General features: G+C 34.6%; 1 protein-coding gene across 8 annotated transcripts in view; it reads right to left on the bottom strand.

Moving 5' to 3' along the window:
- The window catches only part of SENP1 (SUMO specific peptidase 1), a 78,945-nt gene that overhangs the window by 62,941 nt on the left and 3,069 nt on the right, over positions 1 to 12,935 (bottom strand). For 4 of the 8 annotated variants that reach the window (XM_031938033.1, XM_031938032.1, XM_031938031.1 and 1 more), the window contains exon 2: positions 486 to 533. In XM_031938033.1, coding sequence (XP_031793893.1) covers positions 486 to 489 — 4 coding nt within the window. In that variant the 5' untranslated portion in view covers positions 490 to 533. Of the gene's footprint in view, positions 1 to 64; positions 132 to 485; positions 534 to 719; positions 2,345 to 12,935 lie in introns of those variants that run through there. The other 4 variants (XM_031938037.1, XM_031938034.1, XM_031938036.1 and 1 more) reach the window with 4 other exon arrangements.

Genomic DNA, 12,935 nt, shown 5'->3' with positions numbered 1-12,935 from the left:
AAGTAGGGAGGGAATCAATATAATATAAACATCACAAGAGAATATAGTAAAACTGTAATCTTACAGTTTTTTATAGCCAATCTCAAATTTCCTTCACACTGGCTACCAGTAGATTCTTATATTGATCCTTTCTACAAGAGAAAAAAAAAAAAGCAGAATGCTATGAACTAAATCGTGGGAAATGTTATTGCCACCAGTTCCCAAGATCATTTAAATAATATCAAAAATTCACATAAAACAAATAATTTACTTTGCTTTCTTCTGTAGGAGAAATAAGAAGATGCTTTTTAAATGCTTTATTTTAAAACTCCTTATCAAAATAAGATCTATAATATATAGTAATTAGAACTGGAAAAACTGGAAAAAAATTACCATTAAGTGCAAAGAAACATGAAAAAATAAGATATCAAGACTTTTGTTTTCTTATCTCTAGTGCAGCTACATTGTCAAGAGTCAACATTTCTACTTCATATGGTTGTCCTTACCCATGTCCAGCCTTCTCACATCACATAATTCAGAGAAGATACATGGTCCTAGAAAAGACAGTACATAAAAGAATATTACATTCTAATACATAAGAGGACAAGTTAGTCTGTGTTCTTTCTAAATAGTTGAAGGCAAAATAAATATAAACAAGAGGGAATTGGCCTCATTTCCCTCAAATGCAAAACAAAAAGGTGGACTAGATCAGTTCTTGATGATTTTTTTTGGTCACAAACCTCGTTGGGAATCTGATGAAGCCTATGGACCCCCCTTCTCAGAAAAACGTTTTTAAACCTATAAAATAAAATACATATTATTACAAAGGAAACTAATTATATTGAAAGTTATCCAAAAAAAAAATTTTTTTAATGTCACAGATTAAGAACTCGGGGACTAGATGGTCTTTTCTGAAGTCCCCTCTAACTTTAGATCTATGATGCTATGATTCTATGATAGGAAAATGAACGATTAGAAGATAATAAAACTAAGGTGAAGTAAACTAAAAATGTCTCTTTAGACTATGCCACAAATGTGAAATCTATAAGAGACATCATTCACTAGTCCAACTTCCTCATTTTACAAATGAATTAACAGAACCAGAGAATTAAGTTAAATAATCTGTTTGCTGCCACACAACTTGCATAAAACTAAAAAGTCAACATTGTAATTCAAGCTTTCTTATTTATCACGGTCTAATGCTCTTCAAGATTTCTTACTTATCATGGTTTAGTGCTCTTTCCAATAAATCAGACTTAGCCTACCCTCTAATTCTGCCAGATTTATCTAAAATTAACCCAGAAGAACTTTCTTAGTTCATTCACATATCTAATCATAAATGATATACAGATAGACAAAACGATCGATAAAAGTCTGGCAGTATTCCAGGCAGTATATAATTCTCTGCCTTTGTCTGGTTAACATTATAGTTAACTATTATTAACTTATTAACATTAGTTGTAGTCCCCTTTAGGGACTACTCTAAGGATGAAATAATATATAATACACAATAGAAAGATTGCATGTTATACTGCACAACTTCTTCCTAGAACTGCTAAAAATTGTCTGATCACTAAGATTTCTCAAGATTTCTCCTATAATTTAAGTTTCAAAATTGTTTAATGAGCCAAATTTTCCAATATTTTTCCTTTCTGTTTCCACATCTGTTTCCAACTCTGCTCCCACACATTTTCTTTTAAAAATGCCTTTAGACTTTGAGTAAGAGTAGAAAATAAGATATGTCATAAAATTTAAGTAGCCTTTTCATAGTCTACTCCATCAGGCAAGTCACTCAATAAGCAACTTTTGATTATTCACTACTCTCCTCACCTTAAAAACAACAGTTCTAAAAAAAACAAACAAAAAAAGACCCCACTTTTCTAGTAGCTCTCTACCTCTTCCCAGACTTGACTGGAAGATGTCTCTCCAGAACCAGTTCAGGAAAGCAATAATCTTTAACTTCATTATTTACTCCATTTTCACATAGAGCTGGTACTAATTCCTTAAACCCACTTTTCCCTTTCTAGAATCACAACTAAGTCAATTCTGATGATTGATCCTATACAGAATGTGTCAATCTGCTCCTCACTTGCTACCATTTACCAGTTCTCTAACTTAATGGGGAAAATGCCCCTTCCTAGATACCATATGCACATAATTCTCTCACTGCACAAAAAAATAATGCTTTTTTTAAGGACAGAAGAGTTCCATTTAATTCCCCATGTTATGGCTTATATTTTAGTGAGATGTAATGTAAAAGGGAAAATAGTTTTGTCTTGGAAATGCTAGCACTCAGTGAGTGCTCTTTCCCACAGCCATAGCCATTAGACTGTAATGTGCCGGGGATTTTAGGGAAGGAGGACTCTGGGACATGTTTTTTTTTTTTTTTTTTTAATAACTTTTTATTGACAGAACCTATGCCAGGGTAGTTTTTTACAACATTATCCCTTGCACTCACTTCTGTTCCGATTTTTCCCCTCCCTCCCTCCGCCCTCTCCCCAAAGATGGCAAGCCGTGGGACATGTTTTTTAAAAATAAATGTGACCAGAGGATTCTGAGAGTATGGGGGAGTATGTTAGAAAATTTCAAGCTCTCCAGATTTCCTAACAAACAGAGCAGATTTGCTTCTCAGGGCAAACACCGACTAGTTTTTGTTTTTTTTTTTTTTTGTTTGTTTGTTTTTTTAAAAGATGAGACAGAAAAGGGCTCTTAGTATAACACAAGATCCAAAGTGAGACCCCAGATCATGGATTAACCTTTCTAAAGTGCAAACATTTCCAAGCTAGCTCCACAGTGGGGCCTGGGGCTAGCTAGGTTTGGCTAGAGCCTTAGCAGGAACTACAGAAACTTTCACCTCCAGATTGACTTGGTAGTTTGGGGTCTCAGTCTGGATGACAGAAGGAATCATGGGCTGATTAGGATTGCCAGGCCTAGCTGTGCTGCAGAGAAGTGGCCCTAGGTGAGAAAGCGTCAACAATACCAAGTGAGTGCAGATAAGGGGAAGGGACTCTGCTGGCTGCAGGCACTTGGAGGAGGTGGGGAGCTTTTGATTTGGTTATTCTTTTGTCCCAAAAATCCAGAGAGGAGTATAGAGAAGAGAAGGATCAACAGTGTTAAAGGCTGCAGAGGTCAAGGAAAATGAGGATTAAGAAAAAGCTACTGCATCTAACAACTAAGAAATCATTAGTAACCTTGGAGAAAACAGTTTCTGTCAGAAGATATCCTAAGGGCTTAAGGATAAAGTAAGAAGAGAGAAAATGAAAGTGATATTATAATATGTCCTCTCAGGAAGTTTAGCCACAAAGGGCATAAGAAATATATGATATTAGGGAGAGACATGGGAATGTTTGTATGAAATAGAAAAATGAGCCAATTGGCAGAAAATAATTACTTCAGAATAAAATAAACACAGTTTTCAAAGGAGTAAAAGTGGAACAAGAAAATTTCACAGCTTACTTTGGGTTCACAAATGCCTTGACAGCTATGATATGATAATGACCTCTGATGCTGTTCTAACAAATAGTATGGGAGATATTCTAAAGTTCCAACATAATTATTTGATTAAAAGAGTATGTTAAAATCATCTCTTGAATGTCTGACTATATCATTTTAATTAAGAGAAGGAAGGGGAAATTTTTGCCTAGAAAAAACTCTGAAATAACAACAACCCCAATTTTTCTTGCTGCCACTGAAATAATGAAATTAGCCCATAAAATATAGGTGTTATCCAGTCCCCATGATTGTGTGAACTCAACTGACTAAGTCCTGCCAAGTGAATTATTGCATTCTAAAATTGCTAACAATTCTGTCTTATTTTTACCTCACTTTATGAAAGTATAAGTCCTGAAATATTAAAAACACCACCTTAAAACGTTCTGCTTACCTAATAGGAGGCAAAAACCTCCCAGAACATTCTAAAAAGCATAGTAGCAGCAGCAGAGGTCATCATTATAGTTGAAGGGGAATAGGCTTATCCAATGTCATATGTATTAAGTGCCAAAAAGAGATGTAATAAGAGGACTGAGGAAAAAAACTATTAGTTTTGGCTAGAGGAAGTCATTCATTCTCTTTCAACAGCTTTATTAAGGCATGGGGAGTAGCACCAATTTGAAGGAAATTAAGGAAATGGCTTAGTACAAGGGTGAGTCAGAAAATCTGCTACTACCCTGAAACTCCCTCTGTGACCTTGGCTAAGTCCCTTTCTTTTTCTGGTCCAGAATTTCTTCATCTGCAAAAGAAGGGAGATACACTCTAGAAAACATCTAAGATCTTGGCTCTCTTGCTTCCCTGACCCACCATTTATAAAGCTGCCAGATATCCTTCCTCAAAAATAGGATTGGTCATGTTAATACCTTTGTTCAGAATCTTCACTGAGTGGCTCCCTGCTGCTTGTTCAAATAAATTTCAAACTCTTTTTTTTCTAACATTTAAGGCCCTCATAATTTGACACTGCCTTTTTTTTTTTTAATTTTTATTGACAGAACCCATGCCTGGGTAATTTTTTTTACAACATTATCCCTTGCACTCACTTCTGTTCTGTCTTTTCCCCTCCCTCCCTTCACCCCCTCCCCCAGATGTGAAGCAGTCCTATACAAGTTAAATATGTCATGACACTGCTTTGTTTTGCAAGTTTTATCTCACACTACTACTAATCATGCCTTTAGACTTGTCTGGAGCATAGACTATATTCCTTAATCCTGGAATGCTATTTGCCCTTTATTATCTAAGACATTCTATTCATTAGACAAAATCCAGTTCAACTGCATTTCCCCTACCAATTCCAACAACTGAAGAATAGTTGAATAAGTTGTGGGATATGGATATGATTTATCTCTATTGTGCTGTAAAAATTAAGAAAAAAGATGATTTCAAAAGGACATGGAATGATTTCTATGAACTGATACAGGAGGTAAGTAAAACTGAACAATGCATATCAATATTCTAAAAATAAGTAGTTTTGAGGTCTTTTACAAACTAATAAGCAAAACCAGAACACTTTATACAAGGACAATGATATTATAAAAACAAACAACTTTGAAAGCTTTAAGAATTATGCTCAATATATTGACCATTCATGATTCCAGAGGACTTTTGAAATATGCGATACATGACAGAGAAGTGATTTACAGTGCAGAATAAATGTAGAACTATATTTGTTAAAAAGAAATCTGGTTTTTTTTCTGAATAGGTTAGGGATAGGAAAATAGATTTCTGCTATTTTTTTAAAAAACAGACATGGGGGGGAAATCACAGATGTGAATGTTACATGCACTTTCAGATGAAGCCTTTGTATTATTAATCTTGTTTAACCTCTACCTTGTTACAAGAAACTTCTCATAACATTGGAGTAAACTATAAATAATAACAAACAATGTAAAAACAAAACATATCAATAAAAGGAAAAATTACAAAAGAACAAAAATAGCACATAGCTTTAAGACTTTGTATTGTACTTTGGACTTCTATAATTATATTTCATAGTCAGCAGAATAATTCTTCGGGCTTTCAAGCATCATATTTTTTATTATTATTTGGTATTTTGCTAATTGTTGCTTATTAGGTCATCTCACTAGATGTGGCAGTCAAGATTAGATCTTAAACTTTGGAATTCCCCCTCCCCCATCTTAAAGAGTGCCATACTTTTACTATCTAGGTTATTCAGATAGGAAATTGGGCCAAAGGGTGTTGTACAACAAAATGACAAGTCAGATCTGTGCATAAGAAAGATAAAATCTTTCTTATCTGTCAAGTTAAATAGGCTATGAACAATGATTCTGAAGGGATGGTGGGAGACTAGAGGTTGGGAGATGATGGAGGAGTTTATGGCAGAAGTCCAGGCTGGTGGTAATGAGGTCATGGAATAGGGGTGGCAACAGAATGGAATAGCTTTAAGAGTAAGAATCAGCATTTATACTGGTTTTAAGGTTTGCAAAGAACTTTACAATGTTATCTAATTAGAACTTTGCAACAACCTGTCAAGTTAGGCATTGTTATTATCCTCCATTTTACAGCAGAGAAGCAAATGGAGATCAAATGCCACATAACTTATCGGTATCCGAGGCAGAGTTAAACTCAAATCTTCCAGACTCCAGGTTCACTCTATCCACTGTACCATGTAACTCAGACTGACATACCTGAGCAACTAAGTGGATGTAGAAGGTAAGGGAAACAGAAGAAATTAATAATACAATCAACAGAAAAGTATAATGGGAAATCAATTTGTTATTCAGTCATGTCCAACTCTTTATGATCCCTTTTGTGATTTTCTTGATAAGAGATACTGGAGTGATTTGCCATTTCTTTCTCCAATTCATTTACAGATGAGGAAATTGAGGCAAACAGTGAAGTGACTTGCCGAGAGTCACAAAGCTAGTAAGTACTTGTCTTAGGCTTAATTTGAACTCAAATCTTCCTCATTCTAGGCCTGGTGCTCTATCAACTGGGCCAACTAGCTGCCCTAATGGTTTTGTAGGGTAATATAATTTTTTCTGTATCTGTTGAATGTAAATACATCAAAAACATTTTAGTAGAAATGCTTCTGGAGAGAAGTTGGAGCTAAACAGATAGATAGATAGACAGACAGATAGATAAGATATAGGAGACATCTGCACAGAGGAGGTACGAGACTAAATAAACAAGATCAGTAAAGGAGAGAGACAAGGAAAAGCCAAAGAATCTTAGAAAATATCCAATTTAACAGAAGAAATCAATGAGAGAGAAAAGAACAGTTTAGAGAAAGAAAACTGGACTTTCAAAAATGCCAAAAGCAGATGAAGCGATCAACAAGTATCAAATGCTGTAAAGGAGTGAAAGAGGATGAAAAATGAAGGAGATGCAGTGAACATTTAAAAAAATGAGAATGATTTCCATGGAGCATTGAAAAAGGAAGACAGATTACAGCAGGCTTAGATATGGTCAGGTTTATTAGGAAGCGTCTAATTTGGAGTACTTTTTAAGAGTCAAGGCAGTGAAAAAAAGGTTAAGGTACAAAACAAAAAATTTAATGAGGTAAAAGGGCTAGCAGACAGGGGAGAGCAAATATAGTAATTTAAGCTTGGGTATTCACCCATCGTCACAAAACTAGTAAATGTCAGAAATAGGATTTGAAGTCTCTCCTGATTCCAGTCTTGAACTCTATTACACCATGATGCCTCTAAAGAATAAATCATTTTTTTTTAAAAGAATAAATCATTTTCATTTGGAGGAGGAGAAAAGGGAGGAGGATTAGTTGTAAAGAGAGGTGGCGAGGGAAGGTTTCAGAGAAGATAGGGCTTTGAAGTTAGGGCTCCAATAAAAGAAAAAAGATGGGTTAGAGATAGTGGAGGAGAGGAAAGAGTTAATTCAAAGAGGGTAAAAAAAAGAAATAATAGAAGCAAAGGTCTGTAAGCAAGATGAAAACAGATGGTGAATTGGGGGATTCTAGTTTGACTAGAAAAAGCAATAAAGAGAAGGCTGGAAAAATTAGGATTGGATCTCACACTAGTCTTAAATTCTAGAAACAGCAATTTATAGTTTACCAGGTAGACATGGAAAGTCAAAGGAGGGATTAGAGTGATGATATGATCATTAAAATTCACTAAATTACTTGGATAATAGAAGATACACTGGAAAAGGAATAGACTGAAAATAGAAGAAAACAGCCAGAAGGCTATTACAATCTAAGTGAAAAGAGATGACCTGGAACTAAAACAGTTACAATAGGAATGGAGAGGAGAAGTGAATGCAAAACATGTCCTAAGAAGAATCAACAGGATTTGGCAACCGACTTTATATAGGTGAGGAAAAGGGAAATGTACATGGTAAAAAAAAAAAAAAAAAAAAAAAAAAGGGACAGGTTTATGGTACATGATTATTACTTCAGTAATTCAGTAAGCATTGATTACAACTTTCCATGTGCTAAGAATAAGTTCCTAACATAATCTTCAGGCTTAAGGAGCTTAAAATGAAATGCCTACAAGGAAGAACATGAAAACTGCAAAGAAAATATATAGGCAAAACTGCACAACAATTTGAAGGGGAAGAGCTTACTTTTAACTGGAGAATAGGAGAGAGCAGAAAAATCTTCCAGGGACTGATGGCACCTCAACTGGATTTAGAAGAGAAAGATGACAAGATGAGTGAAGGAAGTTTCAGACATGGAATATGATAACCTACAAACTGCAGAACCAAGAGAGGACATGGTAACATCAAGAAAGTAATCCAAGGCATGCTGAAACCCACAAGGCATTCCCATAAAAAGTATTAATAAGAAATCAAAGCTATCTACAGTCAAATGAAATAATGCTCTAAATCACTGCTGATTAGAGAATGCAAATCAAAACAACTCAGGTATTACCTCATACTGATCAAATAGGCTTAATAAGTTAGAAAAAGGGAAAAAGACCCACGTGTGCAAAAAATTTAACAGCCCTTTTTGTAGTGGCAAGAAACTGGAAACTGAGTAAATGCTCATCAGCTGGCAAATGACTGAATAAGTTATGGTATATGAATGTTATGGAATATTATTGTTCTATAAGAAATGATGATTTCACACATGCCTAGAAAGACTTACATGAATTGATGCTGAGTAAGGTGGGCAGAATCAAGAAAACACCATACACAGTAATCACAAGATTACGTGATGATCAACTGTGATGGACTTGGCTCTTCAGCAATGTGGTGATTCAAGACAACTGTAATAGACTTAGGATGGAAAATGCCATCCTCTTCCAGAGAGATGAATCGAATGGATTGAAACTTAGTATTCTCACCTTTTTTGTTGGTTTGCTTTCTCTTTCTTGTAGTTTCCCCCCCCCCCCCTTTTTGGTTTTATTTTTCTTGCACAACATGACAAATATAAATATGTTTAAAAAGACTGCATATGTTTAACCTATCAGAATGCATATTGTCTTGGGAAGGGGGAAAATAAGGAGAAAAAATTGGAACACACAGTCTTACAAAAATGAATGTTGAAAACTATCTTTACATGTATTTGGAAAAATAAAAGTACCATTGAGGGGGGAAAAAAAGAAATAGAAAAATGCTGGAGGTAGTGTGGAAAAATTGGGACACTTAATGGAGTTGTAATCTAGTCCAACCACTTTGGCACTAACCAAAAGGTTATAAAACTGTGCATCTCCTATGACCCAGCAATAATCTATTAGATCTATATCTCAGGGAGATCAAAGAAAAGGGATAAGTACCTGTTTGTACAAAAATATTTATGGGAACTCTATGGTGTCAAAGAATTGGAAATCTGAGAGGATGCATCAATTAAGAAATAGCCAAACAAGTTGTGGTTTGAAATTGTGATAAAATGCTATTATGATGCTTTCAGATGCAGAATGCTTTTCAGAAAAACCTAGGAAGACTTACATGAACTAATGCAAAGTGAAATGAGTAAAACCAGAACACTATATACAGTAACAGCAATATTAGAGAGATGACAAACTGAAAAATTTCACAAGAAATCAAGACAATGATTCAAGACAACTCCAACGACTTATAATAAAAAATGCTATGCCCTTCCAGGGAGAAAACTGATGAACTCTGAATGCAGACTGAAGCATATTTAAATTTTTAAAAATTTTTTTGTTTTATATATGCTTTCCTTTGTGACATGGCTAATATGGAAACAGATTTTTTTCATGGATTCACATGTATAATCAATTTTAAATTGCTTATCTTTTCTCAATGAATGAGAAGGGAAAGAGAATTTGGAGCTCAAAAAATGTTTAAATGACTGTCAAAAAAAATTTTTTTAACATGGAATTGGGAAATATTTAATGAAATAAAAATGTTCTTTAAAAAAAAGAAAGCAGATTTATTAAGTGCTTACTACATACAAAGTTCTGTGCTGAATTCTGAAAAAACAAAACAAAACAAAAACTTATCCTCAAGGAGATTACATTCTACTGGAAGACACAAAGCATAAGCAGATTAAGCAGGATCTGAAGAGGCTTCTTATATGAAGCAGTACTCAGTTAAGTCTTGAAAAAAGCTAAAGCTTCTAAAATGAAAAAAGAGCATATGAAAGAGATCTGTACAAAGGCTTAGGGAAGCAGGAGATGGAAGATCAAGTTTAGGGAACAGCAAATAAGTCATTTTGGCTAAAACATTAATGCAAAAAAGAAAATAATTTGGAATTGCTTTAAATACCAAACCTATTTTAACCTTCATTCTGTTAAGTCATGTAAAACACAGAGAGGAGAGGGATTGGAGACCATGGAACATTTAAAAGTCAAATATGATAATCTATGCAAGAAGTGACAAAAATCTGATAGGGTGATAACATGAATGGAGAGTACACAATCCAGCAAATTCTGGTAAGTGATTGGTTGTGTGAAAATGACAAAAAGAATCAAAGAAAAGAGCTTTGGTTTGATTTTGGAGAATAGGAGATTGTGTAGTTTTAGTAGCTGTGCTTTTACTGGTATAAAGAATTCCTGTCATCAAAATTGCCTTCAATTAAGCAGATGGGAAACATCTGTAACAAAAAGTCAATTAGATGAGATAGTAAAAGTCTCACAGTCAGCAGGACATGAACTCAGATTTTTCTGAAAGGATATCCCCAATTTATTACTCACAATTTACTCTTCTCAAATTCAAATGCCTCATCAACATAGTACTATGGAACTTTGAGAAAGCCATTTAACCTCAGCAAAATCCAGTTTTCTTATCTATATAATGTAGAAGTTAAAAAAGATACCATCCGAGATCCTTACTAATTCAGACATTCTAAGTCTGGGATTCTTTCCCCTTACTTAAAAGTGAAATAGTTTCCTTTTAGAAGAATGACTGATAATCACTCACTCATATAAAAGAACCTTTTAATTTTCTTCTCAAATATGCATAACAAGTATTCTGTTATGAAAAGGGAGGGAAAGCAGTAAGTGTATATATATATATATATATATATATATATATATATATATATATATATATATATATATATATATATATATATATATGTATATATATATACAGAGAGAGAGAGAGAGAGAGAATGAGAATATGGTGGGAGGGAGCACGGCCTATACACACACAAACAAGAGTAGTTTCTGAGAATGCTATTTAGTAGTTACCAAAACGGAGACACTGGAAAGTTATGAGGAAATATATAAATAAAGACAGCTATTCCCACTATCTCCTTTACCCCAATATCTGACATTAAGGTAAGCGCTTCTCTTTGGTGAGGCCCATGTTTCTTCATGAACTCTTGATCCTATACTTTCTTATCTTTCCAGCAGGTTTTAACTCCAAATCATCTCTTCATTCTCTTATCGTTGACCTAATTGCTAGTTCCTTCCCCACTGCCTTCAAATGTGTCCAACTGTCTGTAATCTTTCAAAAGCTATATTTTACAATTCTTTTTACAAGTTCTTAATTACATCCCTCTTTCTTTCTCAGCCATACTTCCAGAAAAAGCTATCTATACTCGCTGTCTTTATCCCTTCAATCTGGTTTTCAACTGAAACTACTTTTCAAAGTTACCAATGGTTTTTTAATTACTAAATTATATGATATTGTTTCAAACCTCATGTTTTCTGACTGTTGACCACTCTCTAGACACTCATTCAAAAGCATAGTGAAAGACTTTCATGACACTGTTCTCTCCTAGTTCTTTTCCTACTTAACATCTCTTAGCTTCCTTTGTGGATTTAACATCAATATCATGCACTTTAGCTGCATGGCTGACATAGTACTTCTCTTGGTAACCTCATCACTACCATGGGTTTAGATATCTTTAAACTTATGAGTCATGATTTATATATATCCAGCCCCGGGCTTTCCCCTGAACTTCAAACCAAATTACCAACTGCCTATTGGACATTTCAAACTGGATATCCTGGAATTGTTGGTTGTGGTTGCAGCAGGATCAGGCTGGTATCAGGGGAGGAGTCCTTAGTAATTAACTCAAAAGCTCTTAGAGAGAACTTCCACCACCCTTAGAAGTAGGGCAGAGCCGGATCTGTTTTACCAGTAAAAGTGACTGGATTCAGCCAAGGCAAAATGCAAAATATTTAATTAACAGCATTTCAAACTTCTTTATTTTAATAAGGATTAATTATCAGCATCCCAACATACTGCAACTCATAGTAATGTCACTAAATTCCATTTAAATTATTTTACAGTACTTCATGGTTCTAGGTTTAGCCTTTCTCTGTGTATAGGAATTAGATTCATATTGTATTACTGAATACCTCTTTACTCTTCAACTTAGGGAGACTTGGGCATTAGCTATAAACTAAACCAGGAATAGAACTATTCCTGGGAGTTTGTTAAATTGCCAAAGAATGTGAGAACAAGCACCCTAATCCTCCTAATTAAAGGACAGGGTTCCCCAGAACTGAACCAAATACAAACTGAAATAGTTGGGTATTGTAAAGGTAGGGGGTAAATGTTCCCACTCTTTAAGGTCCAGTAATAGTTACTTTAAGTTAGAAAAGTCATAAACAAAAAATAACACTCAAAGAGCTCATAAGCTACTAGGAGATATTACAATGTGAAAGGTGAGAGTTCTAATGAGTGTCAAAATTCACAAAGGCTTTGCAAGAAAATAGACTTAAGTGCAAATCTGAATGAGGGCACATCAAGCAAGACAAAGTCAAAGACTGAAGAATAGGGGTTGTAATACCAACTTCAGGGAATAAGTATGGCAGCCTTGCTGAAATGTAGGGTGAGTGAATCAGAGATAACGTGAAATAAATTTGGAAAAATCAGCAGAAAAAAAGATTGTGAAGGGCTTTAAATGCCAAGTTAAAATATGTTTATATTATTACAAAGGCAATGAATGCCCTATGAAGCTTCTTGCACAGGGGAATGACACAGTCACATCTACACTTTAGGAAGAACCTTTTAGCAGCTATATAGAATGGATTCAAAAGGAGAAAATTGGACTAATTTCCAAAGGAAAGAGACTAATTAGGAGGGGCTACTTAATATTCCAGATGAGAGATACTTAAGGCCCTAAAATG

The sequence above is a fragment of the Sarcophilus harrisii genome, chromosome 5, assembly GCF_902635505.1.
Source record: "Sarcophilus harrisii chromosome 5, mSarHar1.11, whole genome shotgun sequence".
NCBI classification, from domain to species: Eukaryota; Metazoa; Chordata; class Mammalia; order Dasyuromorphia; family Dasyuridae; genus Sarcophilus; species Sarcophilus harrisii.
The sequence above is the reverse complement of the archived record's forward strand: the minus strand, read 5'-3'. Positions and strand labels throughout refer to the sequence as shown.